The following is a 23,583-nucleotide window of genomic DNA, read 5'->3' as shown; positions in this document are numbered from 1 at the left end:
TTCAACACCAAGCGAACAGCCCCCAACTCCAGAAGACTGATGGGAAGCGAGGCCTCCACAGGAGATCGGATGCCTCTGATCGCCATCTCACCCAGATGGCCTCCCCAACACAGGAGTGATGCATTGGTCACCGCTGTGATCTCTGGGTGGTGAAAGGACAGGGGTCTGTTACTGACCCAATCAAATCCAACAGCCACCACTGCAGGTCTCCTCTGAAATCTCCACATAGTCAGAGAGATCAATCTGATGCTGTGCCCACTGGGACTTTAGGTTCTACAGAGGCCAGTAGCTTCAACATCATCCGCACTGGTATCCAGGACAGAGACTGAATTATCTGGATAATAGCTTGAATGTCCTGGACTTTCCCTTCTGGGGGAAAAGCATGTCGCTGTCACTGCACCCTGTCCAGAATAGCTCTGTTGAAAGGAGTACCTGTGAAGTTGCCAGGTGAGACTACGGCATGTTGACAGAGAACCCCAAGGATGTCAAGAGGTTCGCTGTAGTCTGGAGGTGGGTGGCTACTACCTTGGGTGAGCCGGCTTTCAACAGGCAGTTGTTGAGGTAGGGGAAAACTGGAACCCTGACCTCCGCAGATATGGTGCAACCACCATCACTTTTTGTGAACACACGAGGAGCACTGCTTAGACCAAAGGGAAGCACAATGAACTGAAAGTTGTCTTTTCCCACCATGAACCGCAGGTAATGCCTGCGGGCCTGCAGGGCGGGGATGTGGAAATAAGTGTCCTGCACATCCAACATGCTTGCCCAGAAAGGCACTGAGAGGGCAAAGTTCTAAAATAGGACAAAGGGCTCAGACCCTCTTCAGCACCAGAAAGTAGTGACATTAACAGCCAGCTCCCATTTCTGATGCTGGCACCCTCTCTATGGATTTTTTGACCTGAAGGGCCTGTACTAAAAAAGACAGATGGTCCTCCATCAGTTGTCCTGATGGAGGTGAAAGGTGTGGTGGAGTAAAAAATAAACTGAAGTCCATAGCCCCTCTGCACAATTTGCAGGACCCACTTGTCCGAAGTGACTGCTTGCCACCCTGAGAGAAAATTTTGGATCCTGCCTCTGATGGCGGCTGTGTGTCTGTAAGTGGTTTGGTAACTGTGGCAGATGGAAGGGATGGGGATTAGGGTACTCAGTGTCCATGCTGTCATCGTTGTATGTGGGTGCCAAGGCCGCGGCCAAAGAAGGACTGTATGGGCATTTGTTGGCGGTATTGAAAGCCAGCACCACAGCCAGAGAGGGGACAAGGCTTCTGGCAGAACTGACATGTTGGGGTACACAGGTCTAAGGAGTGCGCTGTGGCACTGCTGTCTGTAAAGCACTTGAGGCAGAGTTTACTTTTTTACCAAATAGGCAAGAGCAATTGAAGGGTAACTCTATTAGGGATGATTGAACATCACCAGAGAAGCCTATAGATCTCATCCATGCTTGTCTCTGATGTGTCAAAATGGTGCCTATTGCCCAACCAAGGCATCCATGGTATCTAGCCCAAAGCAAATTGTGAACTCTGCTGCATCACAACCATTGTTAATGGCTAGAGTACGGGTGGGGCCCAAGTCATCCAATACTGTAGTGCCTGAACGGCAGAGTCCCAAATGGCAGGAGCGTGTGGCCGAACAGGTAGTTTGCATTGATGTACTTGAAGGGCAGACTGGTGGAGGAGAACATGTGTTTCCCAAAGGTTTAAATGTGCTTTAATTCTCTATCCGGTTAGGTGGTTGGGAAGGCGTTTGGGTTTAATGTGCTTGTGCACGCTTGCACCACTAAACTTAGTGGGGTCGGGTGCTGAGTCAGGAAAGCCATATCACCCAGGGCAGGGTGGTGTGCCTTGCTATTTGCCTATTTACCAGTGGTCCGGAACATTGCTTTGCCACATCCATAGAAAGGTGTCCTTAAGGGCTTTGTTAAAAGCAATAGGAACTCTATTGTTCCGTCAAGTAAGGAGGACATTAGTAAGTACATTAATTTTAACCTCCATAGTAGGCAATTGGAGGTCAAGGATCTCAGCTGCCCCTCGTATTACCACTGCAAAGTAGGTACTTTCATCAGTAGCTGTCCCAGGTGTATAGATCAGTCCACTGACTAGAGACGTATCCAGCCCACCGGCATCTTGTAGCTCATCATAACAGTTGTCTTCAGAGTATGGTTGAGCAAACTCATCCCCTTCATCATATCTATCATTATCAGAGTCAATGCCAGAAAGATTGTTCATGATCGCAGTCCTTCCTTGGAGTAGGGGCAAAGCGTGAGTATCTGATGGGTTGACAAAATGTTGTAGCTTAGAAGAATCAGTGCGGCCTCAATCGAAGTCAACTCAGAGAGCACTATAGGTTGTGCTTTGTTGTCTGGTGTCGATGCTCTGAGGTCTGGCGTGGGTTATGGTGCCAATACCAATGTCAGCTCTGAAGCTAGGGGGGGACCTAAAACAGGTCCAGAGGTTCCTAATGGTGCAGAGGGTGGATCACTGTTCCTTGGGGCCTGAAGGAGCACTAGTAGGAGCTGGCAGCATGCCAATGAGGCACATTATACCATCACAGAGCAGTTGTATTTGCTGCGGTATCGTTGAAGGCCACAGAAACTAGTGTTGCTCTGGGACGAGTTGGACTTGGCTCCATCTCTCATGAGTTGCAAAAGATGGTGATGGTAGCACTCTTCTTATCAAGTTGGACTACTGCAATTACTTATTTTTGGGCATTGACAAGTCCCAACTAAGAAAACTGCAATTCCTACATAATGCCGCAGTGAGACTACTCCTGGGCATACCTAGGGAACAGTCAACCTCTGCAGGAATTAAATCACTCCACTGGCTTCCCATCAAACAGCGTGTGGAATTCAAGTCTCTAAGCCTCGTGCACAAGGCAATATAAGTGGTGGTGCTGAGGATATCCATAAACTGTTCCCACCGTATACTCCCACACGTGCCCTTAGATCTGCTAGCCTGTGTCTTATTAAGACCATAAAGACCAGATGGGCAAGATGGGTGGGGCAGGGCGATATCACAATGTGCGGCAAAGCTTTGGAACAAAATGCCTCTGGCCATGAAGCTTCAATTTAACTTCCAGCTTTTCAGGAAGAGCTTGAAAACATGGCTGTTTACCTGCACATAGGATCCCGGTCAACACAGGTGTTGTTTTTGTCCACACACCACAGCGCCAAGACGCCACGGCAATCGAGCGCTATAATAAACATATAAACATAAAAAATAAAGGAGATAGAGTTCTGGAGCCAGGCTTAGTGGCGTGTTTACCCTCTTGAGCATTCTCAGGAGTTAGCAAGTGGTGGGAAGAGTCAGAGTCCCGCATGGACTTCATGAATTTCTTTTTCGACTGCCTTGATGACTTTGACGAAGTTCAGCCGCAGGAAAGAGACCTTCCCATTGACCTGTCACAGTGGGGAGTTTTCCAGTGTTTGACAGCAGGCAGCTTCACCTCACAGTCCCAGATGGCCTTTAGATATGTTAAAGCGCAGTCGCTACAGGCCTTTGAGCTGTGGTATGTCTCAATCACCACAGACAAATTTGGTGGGGATCTGTCATAGAAAGGAACTGATGTCAGCTCGCTTGGGTGGCTTTTAGATGCATCTCCGCACACATTACCGAAGCAGAATAACAATGAGGCGGCGCCACATGATGCCACTTACAGATGCACAGGACTACTGCTTGGAAATTTCCAGAGCCACTCTGATTCTGTGGAGAATATTCAAACGGTTGGGAATCTGCAATTAGAAGTATATATCAGATTTACCAGATGACTTAGACTGCGAACAAAAAACCTCAGTAGAGCGAGTGGGTCTGTGCTCTCGACTTGGAGTGGGAGCATGATATATGCAAAGCATGTGACGTGTTTTGTTTGGTGACATAAAGCTACGCTTTCGGTCCTAGTTCCACTTCGAGTGCCTGAGGACTTACCCCTTGCATGACTTGGAGTCGTTCTGTGAACCCAAACACCACATGGTTTAAAGTCTGTGATTTGAGGAGGGAACATTGTTCCCTTGAATACTGGGGGGCTTATTTACAAGCCCCTTACGCAGCCAGTACATCACACGGGGTTTGTAAATAAGTCCCTGGATTTCTTTGGAAGTCATTGTTTGACCGATTAGGGTGAGAGCAGAGCTCCAGATTCAAGCAGCTCAGGATTCATGCAGAAAGAACTGATGTTAACATGCTGGGGTGGTGCTTATATGTGGCTCCTCTCCATCAGTTCCAGGAAGATATGGAGTCAATGCTTAGCCACACAGTGCTTCCCAGAGGCTTACAGGCCCACTGCTGAGAACATGTCCTGATCAAGTCTGGTGCCTGGCAATTATTCTAGAGGCAAGGAATCTGTGGGTAGAAGTATGCATCAGAATACAACTCCTTCAATGCATTAAGTTACTAAAGGAAATTCAGCATTAAAAATCATTTTCACTGGTGACTGAGTCATCCTTTAGTGTTAGTTATTGTGAGGAAATGGGGTATATTATATGGTATGGCAGTTTGCCCTTTCCATGTAATACATTTACCAACCCCTTTAGGACCAGTAGGTTTCATTTGTTAAACTTCTAGCTAAACCCTGGGTAGCTGTGGTTCTGAGCAGCAAGGCTTACACAAAGGAACAAGTGCACCAAAGAGCACCAAAACAATTGAATAAGAAATTACTGAGACTCTCAGGAAATCTGACACCAATTTATAAAAGTAAAATGTATTTTTGGACAACACAATGGAAAAGACCCACCGGAGGGTTCTGGGGACATAGGTATTACAAAGTACAGTAAATATGCACTTTTTACTCAACCTTGAGCAAGCATTGTCAAATGCAATTAATTTGACACTTTGAAATGTTTCAGGCAAAAACATTGGCTAGTTGTATTGCGGTCCGTTAGAGTTACTTTAGGTGGCCAACTCTGATAGGGAGACAGTCAGGGGGACCAGCAAAGTCCTCAGAAACAGTTACTTTGTCTGGGTAGGAGTCCTCAGTTAGTTCCAGGCACTTTTATCAGCTTGCTGTAGATTCCTATACTGTGGATGTGATGGGGTGACCCTGGGGCTACTTCTCGGTTCATGGAGGAAGTGAGGCGGTCCTGGTCACACGGACGATGTCCCTTAGTCCTCTTGGTCCTGGTAGAAGTCCAGTCACCCGGTATCGCCGTCACAGCAAAATACTTGCCTAGTTCTTAACTCATCTTCTGGGCAACCAAGCAACACTCAGATGACTCTCCTGGGTCCAGCGGACTCCGGTGCAACTTTGAGCAATGGGTCCTGGTCTCTGGTTAGCAGCAGTGTGGAGATTCTGGCCTACCAACTTGCCCCAGCAGACTTCTTCAGGGGTTGTGGCCCTCTGCTGCAAACGGAAAGTCAGCCAAATGAAGCTTGGAGTCTCTTGCTTCGGCTTGGCTCTGGAGACAACTTCTCCATTAGCAGGGCACTGCAGGCAGAGTCCCTTCTCCTTTGCTAGCCATCAGGTTCAGCTGGTGCAGTCCAGGCCGGTGCAGTCTCCCGTTGCTGGGTCCTTGGTTCGGCAAGTCCTTCTTTGGTTGTTTTTCCAGTCCAGTCCAGATCTGAGCTTTGGGTACCAGGGGTACCCTTTTATATTCAGGAAATGCCAAGATGAGGGCTCAGCGTATAACCCTGTCCTTGCCAATGGGGCAACCAGGTCTTTCCACAGTAAAAACAACAGTTTCTTGTTTTTACTGCCAGAAGATGCAAAATACATGTTCTGGTGTGAAGTATGATGCATCATGACTTAGGGCTCGGTAGGTCTGCCATAGGGGTGTCTTACACATACTGCAGAGTAAGGATTGGCTTTTCTGTTGCTTTAAATGGCAAAGTCAGGCGGGCAACTTAAAACTGCTCTTCCAGTCTGCAGTGGCGGACGGGGAGACTCATTTTACAGGTGTCACAACCAGAGTGGCACAACCAGTGCTGGAATCCCTGGGATGACTAACTTAAATACCCTGGGTACCATATACTACGGACTTATGGGTAAGTTAGCCTATGCCCAATGCGTATAACCAATATAATATCCATGTTTTGGGGTCAGGGCACAGAGGTCTGGTTAGCAGGCCTCAGTGCACTCTCAGAGTACAAAAACCAGCAGCACTAATCCAAAACCTTGGGCGTGACCATACAAAAAGAGGCATTTCCTTAAGGTTATGGTTAAAGTATTTTTATATTGTACAATTATAAATAAGTGTGGACCACACCATCTATGATACGGTGCATTCAGCAAATCAGTGGAAACCAAACCGGGCTCTCCTTCATCCTTGCCACCCCAGATCTGAACCCTTGGAAAGACTTTTACAAGGTTTATGAGCTCTCTCAGCAATCCCTACCAAGACAGATCATGTCCTCTCTGATATAATAATTTATAGGTTCATATTATTCAGCGATAGCCTATGCCACTTCAATTAAAGCCACTCTTAAACACTGGTAGATGATGAAGAGATCTCAAGTTCTCTCCCGCTACTGATGAGCGCACGTCATGTAATCCTCACTCACAACACCTGGTTGGACGCAGGATCTTTCCCTCTACTATCATGAGATCTCACTCATATCAGAATCTTGTATGGTACCATTCATGGCACTAATTTAAAAAAGCACTCCCCACATGCTACATAATGTGGACAATAGCAGAAGTTGAAGCTAGGATCAGTGATTACTGAGACACAACATTGAGCATTTGTTTTTTAGTTCACAGCATTTCAATGCAAAGAATGTTGAAACTTGTACCACATTCATGCACCATATAAGTGTTCTTGTGCACAAACCTTGATAATGTCGGAGACCCCTTTGTCGCTGAGGCAATCCACAAATGTTTCAATCGGATAATTAAGTCCTGGAACCAGTAATGGCACCTGGCAGGAAATCGAAAGGAGAACAAGGAGGTGGAGAGAAAGGGAAGAGAAATAAATAGTCATAAGAATAAGGGAATAAGCAAGAGATGAAATCAAATATTGAGAGTGTTCAAATAAATAAATAACGGTAACGAGTTTATTGAGTATGTTCAGGAGGAAGTGAAAGAGGCAGGGATGAAGGTGGAGAGAGACAGATCGAGATACAGGTAGATAGGAAGGGACCGGGAGAGAGAGGGGGACGGGAGATCAAAGAGAAAGAGAGAATTGTGGCAGAAATCAAATGAGAGTGCAAAGGAAAGAAAAGAGGGAAGGGTATATACAAAGAGAAAGTAACAGAAGAGGCAGCAAAGAACATGAGGAAAAGGGAGGAGACAATTGGCGGATGCAAAAACAGACATGAAGGAGGAGTGAGATTGAGGGTTGGAATAGAAGCAGTAAATTGGAAAGAGATTGAGAGTGTCATGAGGAGGGAAATGAAGAACAAAGACGAGAATGAGAAAAGGGAAAAAGTGAGATGGAGAGTTAGAATACAAGATGCAACTTAAAAGAATTCAAGATGGGATATTCAGGAGAAACGGGAATGGAAAGATGAGCAAAGTAGATTATTACAAGAATTTAACCCACCAAATGCTTCAATATCTCTTCCACCCATAGAAAAGAAGATTTCCCATGGGAAGAGATTATGCATACTTATTGAATAATGTAGATACAAGCAAAAGTGCTAAAGGTGAAGGACCAATCTAACAGTTCATATGCAACAGAGCTCTTCGTTGACTCTTCCCTAAACTCCTGTAGTAGGCTTGCTATGATCTGCATGTCCTACAGATTCCTCCAAAATCCAGGATGAGAGTAGCAAAATGTGAAGGACTTCCAGTACATAATTCTAGGATATATCAAGCGCTGTCTGCAATTCAAAAAAGCACTACTGCTTATTAGAGATAATGAAAAAGTTACTTACTTACTGTAACTATCTTTCTGGTAGATACTCTTAACTACCTGCTGATGCGTCAACCTCTGCATATCCTAAGGTGCCTGGTTAGGTCTTCAAACGTTTCATAGCTCTTCCATGCTGGTAGAGTGTGTTGGCTTGGTCTCGGCACCAGAAGAGATGCCAGGATGAAACTCCTGGTACCATATATCTCCCGCCTCGACAAGAAAGTTACAGAAAAGTTACTCACCTGTGTTAAGAATCTTTCTGCTGGATATTCTATATACCTGCAGATTCCTCATCTGCAGAATAATCCCAGGCATCAGACTGTATCCGGGACCTTTTAAGCTCTCACATTACTCTGAAGTGGCGCTGGTTTTGTGTTAACGTTGAAAGTGGCATCAAATGACATCACTAAAGTCATACAGCTGCCTCTGGTGCAACAACATTGATTTCCATCTTTTTTTTTTTTGCCCACCCTTTGAGGCGAGCAGATTGATTGACACTGATAGAGTAGTCCAGTACCAAAACATAATTTGGGGTCTTATTAACTATGTCAATAAGAATCCATCAAATGGGGGAGGCAGGCAGGTGAGTGAGGAATCTGCAGGTGATTAAGAGCATCCACCAAAAAGATTGTCACTGCATGTAAGTTACTTTTTCTTCTGATGATGCCTCTATCTGAAGATTCCTCACCTGCGTTTCAGAGCAATGCCCTACCTAGGAAGAAGGTTGATGGGTTGTGGTACAAGGAGATCCTACCAGACGGATCTGGCGAAGTGACCGCCTCTGTGGACTTCGGAATTTAGGCAGTAATGCTAGGTGAAGGTGTGAGAAATGCCAATATAGCTGCCTTGCATGTCTGTGTAGGAAAGTAGGATCTACTTTCATGGTCACCCCCACATTTTGCTGGTGTCATTATGTTTTACCGACTAGTCTGACTGGGATCCTGCTAATCAGGACCCAGTACCTGTGCTTCTTCCCTAAATTAGACCTGGTGAGTACTTAGGTACACTCCAGATGTGCTACTGGTGTACCCTTGTAAGTCCATAGTATATGGTACTAAGGTACCCAGGGCATAGATACACAGCGGTCTTCCAGGGGCTTGAAGCATGTATTATGCCACCCATGAGAGACCACTCAAATTGTGACTACAGGCCTGCCTTTGCAGCCTATGTAAGCTGGTGCTAGCACCACTTACGATAGATATAAGTTTCCTTATATCTGAGGTCACTGCACTTAAAACCTATAAGTCACCGCTAAGGCAGGCCTTTCAATCCTGAAGTCAGGGTGCTCGGTTCTAAGTGTGAGTGTGCCCCGGCATGAGCAAGGAACCCCTACAACGTTCGGATTCCATTCTCCCAGGTTTTAAGTGCACCAGCCATTAAGATACATAGAGTGGCCATGCGTAATAACACAATGGCTATCGCTGAGCTGGCTGTATCGAACATGTTGGAATCATACCTCCCACACCGTAAACGGTGTGGGAAGTATGATTCCATACACTGTAAAGCTCCTCCGGGAGGCCCTCGGTGCTTCCAGTACCAGTCTTCTAGACCCCGACAGCAAACTATGGCGGCTGCCGACCAGAGACCCGATTCTGCCCTCCTGCTGCTGAGCCAAGCTCGAGCAGAGGAATGCTTGACCACCTCCCAGACAGGACTTAGTGTATTGGGACAGGGTGGGGGTGCTTGCCAGCACCACTCAGACTGCTTGAAGGGCACATTTAGTGTCCTCCTTGCATATTCCAATTCAGACCAGTTCAGGAAGCCGTTGGCTTCCGCTCTGGCGCAAAACTGGACAAAGGACATGAGAGTATCCTCCGCACTTTCCAGCCCCTGCTCTCGGAGGTACCCTATAATCGCTCCAACTCTTTTCTTAAGGTACTTAAGGGCCTACCTGTGGGTGCGTACCTAGATTCGTCTCATTCAGATCCAACACCACTTCAACTTCGACTGTCTGGGCACTCTGGACTTCGCGTTTCGAACCGAGGCTGCAACTGGGAAGACTCCTGCTGCTCTTGGTCTCATCGTCCTGCAAGTCTGCTGCAACGTTTGTGCTCCATACAGGTTCTTCGAAGGCCTGTGTACATCCAAGACACCCGAAGGAATCTCTCTTGGAGTGAAGGACCGGTCTGCTGCTCCTGAGCTCCCAGAGATCCTCCAGAGATCTTCAGGCTCCTTGAAGCTCCAGCCTCAAGCATCTCCTGTCGCCAAGATCTTCGTCTGCACCAAATCCTTTGCACCGTGGGCCTTCATCCTTTGGAGAGCTCCCCGAGGTCCTCTTGCGACTCTTGTGCCTCCGGCACGTGGGTGATCGAGGGTCTTATCTGGCTCCAGTGGGCTCCCCTGCTTGCTCAGGGCCTGCTCTGACTTACCTGCTCATGGTGAGTCACTTGGACTTTGCTGGTCCCGACACTGCACCTTTTTCGACGACTACCTTGTTTGCCTCTGCCAAGGCTTGTTGGTGCCCCTGCCGGATACTGACCCCTCAGCTCTCCACATCCGACATTGGTCAACTCGTGGACGGCTCCTGGTCTTCCTGTGCATCGCCTGGTCCGTACAGCTGCAACTTCAAGGGCACAGTCAAACTCTCCTGCATCCTCTACATCGGTAGGCATTCATCTACCGTGCCTCATGTTCACTCCTGAGTGGCATAGACTATGTCCCCTGTGCTTGTAGGTACCTCTCATCTTGAATCCACCCTTGGGTTCCATTGGACACCTGTGTGGTCTACAGGGGTTTTAGACGCCACTTCGCACCATAGCACCCAGCTTCCCTGGCGTAGGTATCCTGGTTCCTGGGGTATCCACAGGTGGGATGGCTCTCCAACCTTTCTTCTTCTACGGGGTTTCTTCAGGGTCCTCCGCTGGGAATGGTCCTTTTTCTTTAAAATAGCACCCGCGACTTACCCACTGACTTCCATTGAGTACGCGGCCGTGTTCCCACTGTGCACACAACCTCCGTGGGGTTCCTAGATACTCAACTTGGGTGGTTCCTTGGGTCCCCGACCGTTTACGTCTTCTGGGTCCACTCTTGATTTGAGTTGTGTATTACGTATTCTATTGACAAAGTATTGTGTGTTTTGGGCATATATCTCTGGATAGGAGATATTGTATTGTGTTAGTGAGTGTTAATATTAAATACATATTTTTTATAACTACACTGTGTGGTTCTTTTTCACTTAACCCATACCATAAGGTTAAGTGCTGTTAAAACAAGTTGCTTTACAATCCTTCTGGACTAAGCCTGAAAGCTGCTCTCCACAGCTACCACTTAGAGAGCTTTCTAAGGTTGTCTTAGACCACTAAAATCACCAAAAGGGTTGTCTGGATTACTGCAGTGTGTTAAACTTACATAAGTTATAAACATATACTAAGCCAGCCTCTGCAGTTTGGTCTGGACTGTTCCCATGGGGCACAGGGTAAAGACTGATTTGCATATGGCTGGGTCCAAACTGGGGTGGCGTAGTGGGCAAAAGAACGATGGATTTAACCCAGATCTTTTGACTGGGGGAGAATGTTTGCATTGTCAGCATTCAGTCCATCATTTGTTTGCTGTAACACTCTTCACCTTAAGTGGGATGGGTATGCCCAGAAGTGGGTTCCTTGCTCACTGCACCACTGGATTCAAGCTAGCCTGGCTGAAGAAGGGTGACATACTCTCAAACCGGTCCCAGGATGCTTGTTTCCGGTCCAGGGAGGACTGCAGTGTGCTACACTTACATAAGTGATAAACATATACTAAGCCAGCCTCGGCAGTTCGGTCTGGACTGTTCCCATGTGGCACAGGGTCAAGACTGATTTGCATATGGCTGGGTCCAAACTGGGGTGGCGTAGTGGGCAAAAGAACAATGGATTTAACCCAGATCTTTTGACTGGGGGAGAATGTTTACATTGTCAGCATTCCGTCCATCATTTGTTTGCTGTAACATATATTCCACATCGCTTTGTGTTGACCATCAAGATGTGGATGGACTGACGTTGTATGGATGGGAGAAGACCTTGAGCTTAAGCCAAGCCAATCGCAGTTCCAAAGGTTGATGTGAAGAATCTGTTCTTCTGGAGACCAGAGGCCTCTGATCTCCAGATCCTCCAGATAAGCTCAGACTGATACCTGAGGTGGAGCATCCATCACTACCACAGCCATGATTGGTGGCAAGAAAGGTTCACCTCATTGTCCCTCCCCCCCCCCCCCCAAACCACTTCTGCCACAGCGCTGGAGGAAATCACTGTGGAGTGACCTCCTCCGTACTGTAGCCACTGATTACACAGACACCCCTGCCGGGCCCGCATGTATTAACGTGCATGAATGACTAGGAGAATGCAGGAAGACAGCAGACCTAAGAATCTCAGCATGGCGGACAAGTTACTTGCCTTTGGTAACACATTATCTGGTAGAGACATAGTCTAGCCGCAGATTCCCTAACTTTGAATCCTCTCCAGGCTCCAGACTGGATCCGGAAACGTTTCTTCAGCAGTACCCCTGCACGCCAGGGAGGTTGGGCGGCGGCGTTCGTTTCCGTGTTGATGTGCAGTATGGATGTGACATCAGTGAGTCATATAAGTCCTCCCGGCCGCTACAGACGTCAATTCTTCTGTGAAATCCTCCACGCCACAACGCAGAGCCACCATAGAAACCATCTGTGGAAACAGTGAGCCAAAAAAATATTCATGTATCCTTGAAGAACAAGTTACTTACCTTCGGTAATGCATTATCTGGTAGAGACTTTATCTAGCTGCAGATTCCTTACCTTTGAATTTCCCAGGCATCAGGCTGGATCCGGAAACGTTTGCTGAGCAATACCCCTTGCGTGCGATGCCGGGGGGGCTCCATTTGGCTCCGTGTGATGTCGTCGGCATCAGTAGCGTCGGTTATGACATCGCTGTGCCTATATGGTGCCAACCAGGCGCACTGACGTCAGTACTTTTCGTTTTTTCCATGTCAGAAGCGCAGAGCCACGAGGTAACTGACATAGTCGTGTGCAAATCTAGGGCCCTGAAAGGGGGAAAAAAACAACCTCGGTTCTACTACATCAGGGAGGCATGGATGGGGCTGTAAGGAATCTGCAGCTAGATAGAGTCTCTACCAGATAATGCGTTACTGAAGGTAACTTGTTCATCTGATAGAGACTTCTAGCTGTAGATTCCTTACCTTTGAATCAGATATCCGAGCCATACCATATCGGCGGTGGGTTGGGGACTCATGATCTAAACTAAGAAGTCTTGCAGAACTGAACAGGCATAATGTCCGTCCCTACGCACTTGACCATCAAGGCAATAATGTTTTGCGAAAGTGTGCAATGATGCCCATGTTGCTGCCTGACAGATGTCTTGGACTGGCACACCCCAAGCCAAGGCCGTAGTCGCAGCCTTTCTCCTGGTGGAGTGGGCCCGTAATCCCTCAGGGGGCTGCTTCTTAGCCAAGGCGTAACAGAATTTAATACAGAGAACGACCCAGAAAGAGATGGTCCTTTTCTGCACTGCCCTTCCCTTCTTTACTCCCGCGTACCCCACAAAGAGTTGGTCAACCACCCGGAACTCTTTCGTGCGGACAAGGTAGAACGACAACACTTTTTTTGGGTCCAGTCGGTGAAGACGATCCTCTTCCTTAGAGGGATGTGGGGGAGCAAAGAAGGTGAGCAAAGTAATGGACTGACCCAGATGGAATGGAGTCACCACCTTTGGTAAAAATTATACCCTGGTGCGAAGCACCACCTTGCCCGGAAAGGACATTAGATAAGAAGGCAAGCTGGATAATGCCTGCAGTTCACTCACCCTCCGGGCCCACCAAGAAGGCTGTTTTGATGGTCAACAGCTGGAGGGGACAATTTTAGGCAAAGGCTCGAAAGGAGCGCACATCAGGTAACTGGTACCCTCTATATAGCTCCTTTGGCCAAAGGAGCTATAACTTCCTCTAGGAGTAACTTTAAATGATCCTTCGCCAGCCGTTCCTGACTTGGCGGAATAGGAGGAGAAAAAGAAAGGAAAGGAAGAGAATAGCCCTCCTGGACTGTGGTAAATATTTCTCCTTTACCGGGACTGAATTTGATACAGGAACATAGTAAAATAGCTCAATGAAATGAGAGGCAGAATCCGTGGTATTAGAGGTTCGGAATGGGCTTTATTCCGGTGATCGATTATAATCGGATGCTTCAAGTTCCATCACCACGGGGGTTCAGGAAGTGAAGTACCCACTTTATTGACTAGAAATGACTTTTATAGTACATACATGACAATGAAGTAAATGCAGTAGGCGTAACAATTGATAAGGAAAATGACGAGTTGTTCTGCGTAACCAGAAATGGGTGTAATAAGGCGAAAAAAGGAACATAATTGGGTGTGATGTCATGTATAGGTGGATCTATAAGATAATACTTGGCATGGATGCGCGCGCAGCAGTCTGACGTGTAATTGACGTGTAACTAGGGGGTGAAGGGGACTTGACATTTAGCTCTACGTGTGGAGACAAGAAGTCTGGGGGGTCAAGTCAACCTAATCCCAAATCATATCTAACATCCTATGTTTAAAGAACTATGTTATCCATAAAAGAAGGACTCTCGGACAGAATCTATTCTATACTGACTGTGCGTGCATGTACAAGCGTCTAAGTGTCTACACTAAATGCGAGGGGGTAGGAATATTCCATGGTAACAGGGCTATGAATTACTTGCATGAGGACAGAGAAGATGGGCCTTTTTTGCTTGGTAACTGGAAGAATGTTTACTTAAGCTACTAGGCAGGAATGCATCGGCTGAGGGGGAAGCAGATAATTCGAAGGTGAAATACAGTTCTTGGCAGAGAATAGGCTGATGTCAGGCTTCGTGAGCCGCGCAGAGAATGAGACAAAGTTCATGGTCACAGATGCAGGCTCAGACTGGAGCTTTCAGAGGCAGAAGGCAAGAAGAGTTTGATGACAGAATCAGGGCCTACTTGCCTGGACTGTAAAATGGCATAAGTGAACCATATGAAGCCGGTGGCCTTTCATATTTAGGAATGGAATATCCGGCCTATTCATGGCGGATCTGTCAAAGGACATGTTGACGGTGGACGCACATGTATTTGCGTCTTCATAACTGGAACTGGAGGGAACATATATGTGCTTGTGATATGCACATGGAACCGTTGGGGTCCAAGATAGGGGACATAACTGATCAGGAAAATCCATATTTCCACATTCCCTCCTTGTCCCCTACTTGCCCTTCAAGAGATATCAATCTTCATCAATCCATTGATCTGTTCATATAGCATCATTTGTTCTTCTTTCTTCTTCCGGGATCTTGAATGAAAATCTTGATGTGGAATGCACGATGTGGCACACAGACCACAAATCGCTGGTCCACATTGTAGGCATAGACAGCAACTGAATAGTATGAGAAGGCCAATACCTAGGAAGGATAAAATTCTCCATCCCCAGGCTGATACCGCATTCCAAAACCAACTGGACCAAGTCCAAGTGCCTGGGTTCTGGTGTATCTGGCTTACAATCTTATGAAGGCGAGTGATGGCTTTATATACAGATGGCGAATTTTCTGGTATGAATACGCAGCAGCTTGATCCGATGACCCTACAAGCTCCGAACCTCTAATACCACGGATTCTGCCTCTCATTTCATTGAGCTATTTTACTATGTTCCTGTATCAAATTCAGTCCCGGTAAAGGAGAAATATTTACCACAGGACGATCTGCAAGACCCACTTGTCTGTTGTTATAGATCTCCAGCGGGGGAGATGATGACAAATTCTCCCACCCACTGGAGTAGTGTGGTCCTGCAGAATCAGCCTAGGAGTGGTTGGAGGCTGTGGCTGCTGGGGGCAGTGTGGTAGACGACTTCCGGCCTCCATTCCGAGGACGAAATGTACTGCGTCCACGAACAGCTTGGGTAGTCTGAGCCGGACGGTGGCTAGGAAAAGTCCTGACGCGGCTGGAAACCCCTTCCGTTGCCACGAAAGGGGTGAAAGGAAGACTGGCCAGGAGGAGTAGAGGAGAGAACCAAGGATCTGGCCGTAGCTCGAGAGTCCTTGAACCTGACCAGGGCAGAGTCTGCCTTCTCCCCAAAAAGGCGGGTTCCATCAAAGGGCATGTCCATCAAATTGGCTTGGACATCCCCCGAGAAGCCAGTTGTACGAAGCCAGGCGTGGCATCTCAGAGCCACCGTCGTTGAAATTGATCTGCTCAGTAAATCGTTCGAGTCTAACCACACCGTATACTGAATTTTGTTATATCTCTCCTGTCCTTGACAGCAAGGGAGAGCACAGCCTGTGCCTCCTCCGGGACGTGTCAAAAAAGTCTACTGGGGCATACCCAAATAACCCTCCCACGCCTGGGTAAGGAACATCTAATAAGAATAAAGGAACGTGGCTAAGAGGGATCAATCTCTTGTTTATTTTTACTCAAGAAACAATTAATTTTCTCGGTAATAACTTATTTCTTATAAAAAACTGTATTCATCATTATTTATCAGGGACGAATATCTTTTGGTGAACATCAGAACACTTCAACACATAATATATGCAAATTTGCACAAACATGAAACAAAACAACAACCTCTATCTACAATTTCATTAAATCATATGAATACAAATACACATACACTTTATGTACACAGAAAATTATCAAGTATCAATTCCCCTAATCGTGGTTCCAAATCAATGTATACTTGTTATTTACAGTAATACATTTGGAGGAAATCCATTTTGGCATCCGAGGTATTACTCCTCTCCTATTGTTTTATGTGTCTGCCAAACAAAAATAATTCTTAGATCAACACAATCAGTGGATTCCTCCTACGTCAATATGTCGACGCGTTCGCGTTTCAGCCTCCAAATATTTGGCCTCTTCAGGACGGGGATAACAAACTATCTACAAAATGGTATGATAAAGTAAAAATAAATTAATAACAACAACTATTTATCTCAAGCTATCCCAGATTAGCCCATGCAGTGCTCGGAAGGACCACGCGTGAAGGACTCAGCGAAAACACGGGAACACAACCTTAGTCCCAATCAACTTAAAATGTGATGTTTCAATTCAAACCCGGTGGGGTGCAACAGCAAGGGTTTTAAGGAAGTGGGTGAGGGAAGGATAAATTCTCAAATGGTAATGATTACTACCTGGAGTGTGAGACCCACCACCACTGAAGACACTACCAGATTATTTTGTACCTGGTTAAAGTCTGGGCGGGTATCGCAGGGGCAGTTACGCAAAGACCAAAGTCTTCTCAGTGTCTCAAATAACTAATGCCTTGTTCAGGTCCGGATGGACCTCTCATGTAGCGTTACGCAACCTCAATATCTTTTCCACATCTAAAGTAGAGTATACAAAAAAACCACTCGAGTTAAAAGTTACAATGAGTACGTGGGAGAGAGTCGTCTAACCTCATAGTGCGCCTAGGAGAGAGAAAATCAAGATTACCTGGTCCATAGCCTCAGCATGTGAACGTCACCATACGTCTGGTTCAACACGTTAAGGGGTCGCTTAAAATTCTTCCACTCAATCCCCACTCACTCATCCACTAGAGGAAACAACAAAGACAGATCTAATTTCACTGTCTACTCCATTGCTCAATAACGATACACCAACAAGTTCTACTCGTACCTGGATATATAGGTACGGCGCACTCATATCGAGTCAACTTACAAGAACATATATACTCAAGACGATGTCGCACTCGTGCTCTAAAACGATGACTAGAAGCTATTCACGCGAGAATATTACTACAAATATGCTATCAGGCCTCCTCAGCACATTACCAAACGGAATAAATCATACACACTTACATGATACGAGGGCTAACGTACACGCCTCTTACTCCGCCGCTTCTGTTCCACCAAATGAAACCGCGCGGGCGACCGCAAAGGCGGCTTGTTTATTAGCGTGTGCGTACGTAAACACGCCACGAGCAGCGTGCAGAATATACGAAAGGGAGAGAGGACTGTTCTCCACCCAAAAATTAACACGTCCAGTCTACCGTATTCCACTTCAACGTGCTCTTGTCAATTACATAGATGAGCGAAATGGAGTATAAATCACCATGCGTGTCCTGACAAGGGACCTTATTAAAACGCTGGGAGCAAAATGATGATACAAACGAATTCCCTCTGTTGTAGCCTATTAGAAAATACGCGCCTCGCCGTGCTCAGAGTTATTAATACCGGAAAGCGTAACTCACACTTCGGTTATCTGCAACCATACAGCTCAATGGCATCAAGTGTCTCACAGAGAACGGGGAGGGTACATGGAAGGACCCACTCCCATTCCACCCTTAGATCATTCCGGGTCACTGCATGAGCCAACCAGCAGGCTTACATTCTCACCATGTTTCTTGGTCAATAACACGTATTATTCTTGCTGTTCAAACTAAATTAGCATCTTCCTACATCCCACATGCCCTGCTTTCCTAACTGGAAATCTTAGATCAAAGCCCATAGTTCATCTCTCTCGTTAAGGCCCTCTATCACAGTATGGTATCTTTCAATGAGGCGGGCTTCTATTCGGTTCAATTTCATCTCCAATTCTCCCTTTGTTGTTTGCCTTAACTACGGCTAAGACTGTCCATTCAATATCGTTCTCGTTATGACCTGCTTCGACATAGTGCTGTACCAGGGGTGCTCCCTGTGTTCTACACCTAATACGCGATTTATGTTGTAAAATTCGCAATTTTACCATCTGTGTCGTCTGCCCGATGTACATTTTCCCACACGGACAGGTTACCGCATATACCACATTTTTGGTATTGCAGTTGGAGAATGTTTGCATCACGTGCTCTTTGTCGTTAATCTGCAAACTTTTGGTGTCAGTCGTATAGGTGCAGGCCACGCAGTTATTACAGCAATAGTGACCTGTCACAGCAGGTAAACCCAATAGGGATCTGGTGTCATTTCTCTGCATTGGCTCCCTCATGGCTCTCACAAGATATTGCCGCAAGTTTATGCCTTTCTTGAAGGCGAAGAGTGGTTTGGGTATATTGAACTGTTCGATCAGCCTCCAATTTCTCTGAATGATTTTTTTAACTTTATTTGCTTTGGGGTTAAATGTAAGTACACAAGTCATGCATTCCTTCTTTTCGTTTTTTTTTTGGTGTTAGTAAGTTTTCCCTCGGTGTAAACCAAGCCCTTTTTAGAGCAGCTCGTACCAATTTTTTCGGGTATCCTCTCGCGCATAATTTCTCCTGTAATGTATTAGCATTCTCAAAGTAGTCGTTCTTATTAGTACAATTACGTCTTATTCTAAGAAACTGACCATAGGGCAGGTTTTCTTTCAGGCTTCTAGGATGACCAGATGAAAATTCAAAAAGTGTGTTTCTATCTGTAGGTTTCGTATACAGACTAACTTCCAGGTCTCCTTCGTTATCACAGATCCATACATCCAAGAAACTAATCTTCGTATTGTTGACATCTTTCGTGAAATTTAATCTGGTGTACGATCGTTCAGCCAATTATGGAAACAATCCAATTCCTCTGAGTTCCCATTCCAAATGAGAAAAATGTCGTCAATGAAACGAACCCATTTATTGATGTTATTAAAGAAAGGAGGGGTTTCATTGAAGATATATCGTTTCTCAAATTGGTCCATCACAAGGTTCGCTATTTCGGGCGCGAAACAGCAACCCATAGCCACGCCCTTTATTTGGAGGAACAACTCATTTTTGAATGCAAAAAAATTATTTTTCAGACAGATTTTAGCCAATTCTATTAGAAATTCTGTCGGTACTTGAAATGGTCTAGTTCTCTGATTGAGAATCAATTCCATCACTATGATGGCCTCATCTTGAGGTATGTTCGTATACAGGCTTTCTATATCAAAAGAGACCAACAATTGTTGATCTCTATTGAAAGCCACATGTTCGATTTTGGAGATGAGGTCCATCGTATCCCTGACATACGCCTGCGTAGTGCTCACAAATGGTTTGAGGAAGGTGTCTATATACTTCGCCAGGGGTTCTAATATCGATCCACAAGAGGAGATAATAGGGCGACCTGGAGGGTTAATAGCATTTTTGTGTACTTTAGGGAGTATATAAATCAAAGGCACTTTTTGTTTAGTGGTGTTTAGGTATTCATACTCCTTTTTGCATAAAAACCCGCTTTCTAGGGCTTTGGTCGTTAGATGTAGAATTTTAGCTTTTAGTGCCCTAGTAGGGTTATCAGAGACTTTTCGGTAATGCGAAGCATTGTTAAGTTGTCTATACACTTCACTGTCGTAGTCATCTATATCCCAAACCACAATTCCACCTCCCTTATCAGCTGGTTTTATCACTGTTAGGGGATTATTCATAAGGTTTCTTAGTGCCTGATGTTCGAATTTAGAGAAATTATGTTTGAATGTAAGGCGCTTGCTGTTTAAATTGTCAATTTCTTTTAGTACCTGATTTTCGAAAAATAGAATCTCATCGGGAATCATCTCACTCTCTGGGCAAAAGGAGGATTTGTTCTTTAGTCCACTTGTATTGTATTCCTGCATTTCATCAGTTTGGGAGAAGAATACTTTCAATCGGATCTTTCGTAAAAATTGTTGTATTTCGGTTTTTGTTTCTACTGGGTCTTGTAGGGCTACTGGAACAAAGGACAATCCCTTTTCCAGAACCCTCATTTCCCAGGGTGTTAGCGTGTGTTTGGATAGATTGTAAATAGGCATCAACAAGGTATTGGACTTCTCTACAAAATCATTATTGGTGCCTTTACTAACGTCTACCGTCTGTACACTCGCTGACGTGTTCGGAAGAAATTCTGTTCTGGCACTGACTGATGCATGGGTGCCCTCCATCCCCCTCGAAATCCTCTCCCCCTGCGAGTGCCTCTGTCTAAAAAAGGTTGGGGAGCGCTGGGGTATTGGTAGAATGGCTGGTAGGGTTGATAATAAGTTCCTGTTCCTTGATCTGAGTCTGAGGATGAGTCTGAAAACGTTACGAACCTAGTGCGTGACCTCCCCTTATAGGGTAAATTTAGGGAGCTTGGATTATTGTTTTTAAAGAAATCTTCTTTTAGATATGGATATACTGATTCATGTCTATAGTTTTGTATATCTCTACTCAATTTGGTTGTTTTCAGATTTACTGTGTGTGTTTTGAACTCAGCCAAGGTTTTATTGATATTTTCCAAAAGTGCCTTAGCATCTGTGATAGTCGAATCACTGGCAATTTATTCTTCTAATCTTTTTATTTCTTTTAACTCCTCTTCACTGATACGTAATGCAGTATTGATTGATAATACAATCCAGTCTCGTGAACATTTGGTCCCTATACCACTGAAGTCTACAAGGTAGGGTTTATCTTTAATAAAGATCACCGGGACATTTCTTTAAAAACAATAATCCAAGCTCCCTAAATTTACCCTATAAGGGGAGGTCACGCACTAGGTTCGTAACGTTTTCAGACTCATCCTCAGACTCAGATCAAGGAACAGGAACTTATTATCAACCCTACCAGCCATTCTACCAATACCCCAGCGCTCCCCAACCTTTTTTAGACAGAGGCACTCGCAGGGGGAGAGGATTTCGAGGGGGATGGAGGGCACCCATGCATCAGTCAGTGCCAGAACAGAATTTCTTCCGAACACGTCAGCGAGTGTACAGACGGTAGACGTTAGTAAAGGCACCAATAATGATTTTGTAGAGAAGTCCAATACCTTGTTGATGCCTATTTACAATCTATCCAAACACACGCTAACACCCTGGGAAATGAGGGTTCTGGAAAAGGGATTGTCCTTTGTTCCAGTAGCCCTACAAGACCCAGTAGAAACAAAAACCGAAATACTACAATTTTTACGAAAGATCCGATTGAAAGTATTCTTCTCCCAAACTGATGAAATGCAGGAATACAATACAAGTGGACTAAAGAACAAATCCTCCTTTTGCCCAGAGAGTGAGATGATTCCCGATGAGATTCTATTTTTCGAAAATCAGGTACTAAAAGAAATTGACAATTTAAACAGCAAGCGCCTTACATTCAAACATAATTTCTCTAAATTCGAACATCAGGCACTAAGAAACCTTATGAATAATCCCCTAACAGTGATAAAACCAGCTGATAAGGGAGGTGGAATTGTGGTTTGGGATATAGATGACTACGACAGTGAAGTGTATAGACAACTTAACAATGCTTCGCATTACCGAAAAGTCTCTGATAACCCTACTAGGGCACTAAAAGCTAAAATTCTACATCTAACGACCAAAGCCCTAGAAAGCGGGTTTTTATGCAAAAAGGAGTATGAATACCTAAACCCCACTAAACAAAAAGTGCCTTTGATTTATATACTCCCTAAAGTACACAAAAATGCTATTAACCCTCCAGGTCGCCCTATTATCTCCTCTTGTGGATCGATATTAGAACCCCTGGCGAAGTATATAGACACCTTCCTCAAACCATTTGTGAGCACTACGCAGGCGTATGTCAGGGATACGATGGACCTCATCTCCAAAATCGAACATGTGGCTTTCAATAGAGATCAACAATTGTTGGTCTCTTTTGATATAGAAAGCCTGTATACGAACATACCTCAAGATGAGGCCATCATAGTGATGGAATTGATTCTCAATCAGAGAACTAGACCATTTCAAGTACCGACAGAATTTCTAATAGAATTGGCTAAAATCTGTCTGAAAAATAATTTTTTTGCATTCAAAAATGAGTTGTTCCTCCAAATAAAGGGCGTGGCTATGGGTTGCTGTTTCGCGCCCGAAATAGCGAACCTTGTGATGGACCAATTTGAGAAACGATATATCTTCAATGAAACCACTCCTTTCTTTAATAACATCAATAAATGGGTTCGTTTCATTGACAAAATTTTTCTCATTTGGAATGGGAACTCAGAAGAATTGGATTGTTTCCATAATTGGCTGAACGATCGTACACCAGATTTAAATTTCACGAAAGATGTCAACAATACGAAGATTAGTTTCTTGGATGTATGGATCTGTGATAACGAAGGAGACCTGGAAGTTAGTCTGTATACGAAACCTACAGATAGAAACACACTTTTAGAATTTTCATCTGGTCATCCTAGAAGCCTGAAAGAAAACCTGCTCTATGGTCAGTTTCTTAGAATAAGACGAAATTGTACTAATAAGAACGACTACTTTGAGAATGCTAATACATTACAGGAGAAATTATGCGCGAGAGGATACCCGAAAAAATTGGTACGAGCTGCTCTAAAAAGGGCTTGGTTTACACCGAGGGAAAACTTACTAACACCAAAAAAAAACGAAAAGAAGGAATGCATGACTTGTGTACTTACATTTAACCCCAAAGCAAATAAAGTTAAAAAAATCATTCAGAGAAATTGGAGGCTGATCGAACAGTTCAATATACCCAAACCACTCTTCGCCTTCAAGAAAGGCAAAAACTTGCGGCAATATCTTGTGAGAGCCATGAGGGAGCCAATGCAGAGAAATGACACCAGATCCCTATTGGGTTTACCTGCTGTGACAGGTCACTATCGCTGTAATAACTGCGTGGCCTGCACCTATACGACTGACACCAAAAGTTTGCAGATTAACGACAAAGAGCACGTGATGCAAACATTCTCCAACTGCAATACCAAAAATGTGGTATATGCGGTAACCTGTCCGTGTGGGAAAATGTACATCGGGCAGACGACACAGATGGTAAAATAGCGAATTTTACAACATAAATCGCGTATTAGGTGTAGAACACAGGGAGCACCCCTGGTACAGCACTATGTCGAAGCAGGTCATAACGAGAACGATTTTGAATGGACAGTCTTAGCCGTAGTTAAGGCAAACAACAAGGGAGAATTGGAGATGAAATTGAACCGAATAGAAGCCCGCCTCATTGAAAGATACCATACTGTGATAG

General features: G+C 45.1%; 2 protein-coding genes across 3 annotated transcripts in view; one reads left to right on the top strand and one right to left on the bottom strand.

Moving 5' to 3' along the window:
* BBS1 (Bardet-Biedl syndrome 1) overlaps nt 1–23,583 on the bottom strand; it is an 843,521-nt gene that overhangs the window by 184,837 nt on the left and 635,101 nt on the right. Inside the window, exon 16 of the mRNA XM_085625445.1 lies at nt 6,757–6,843. Within this exon, the coding sequence (XP_085481571.1) occupies nt 6,757–6,843 (87 nt within the window). The remainder of the gene's footprint in view (nt 1–6,756; nt 6,844–23,583) is intronic.
* CTSW (cathepsin W) overlaps nt 1–23,583 on the top strand; it is a 1,394,816-nt gene that overhangs the window by 1,173,496 nt on the left and 197,737 nt on the right. The gene's annotated exons all lie outside the window — the stretch shown is intronic.

Source organism: Triturus cristatus, chromosome 9, assembly GCF_964204655.1.
Source record: "Triturus cristatus chromosome 9, aTriCri1.1, whole genome shotgun sequence".
NCBI lineage: Eukaryota > Metazoa > Chordata > Amphibia > Caudata > Salamandridae > Triturus > Triturus cristatus.
This window is presented reverse-complemented; position numbering and strand designations above follow the sequence as displayed.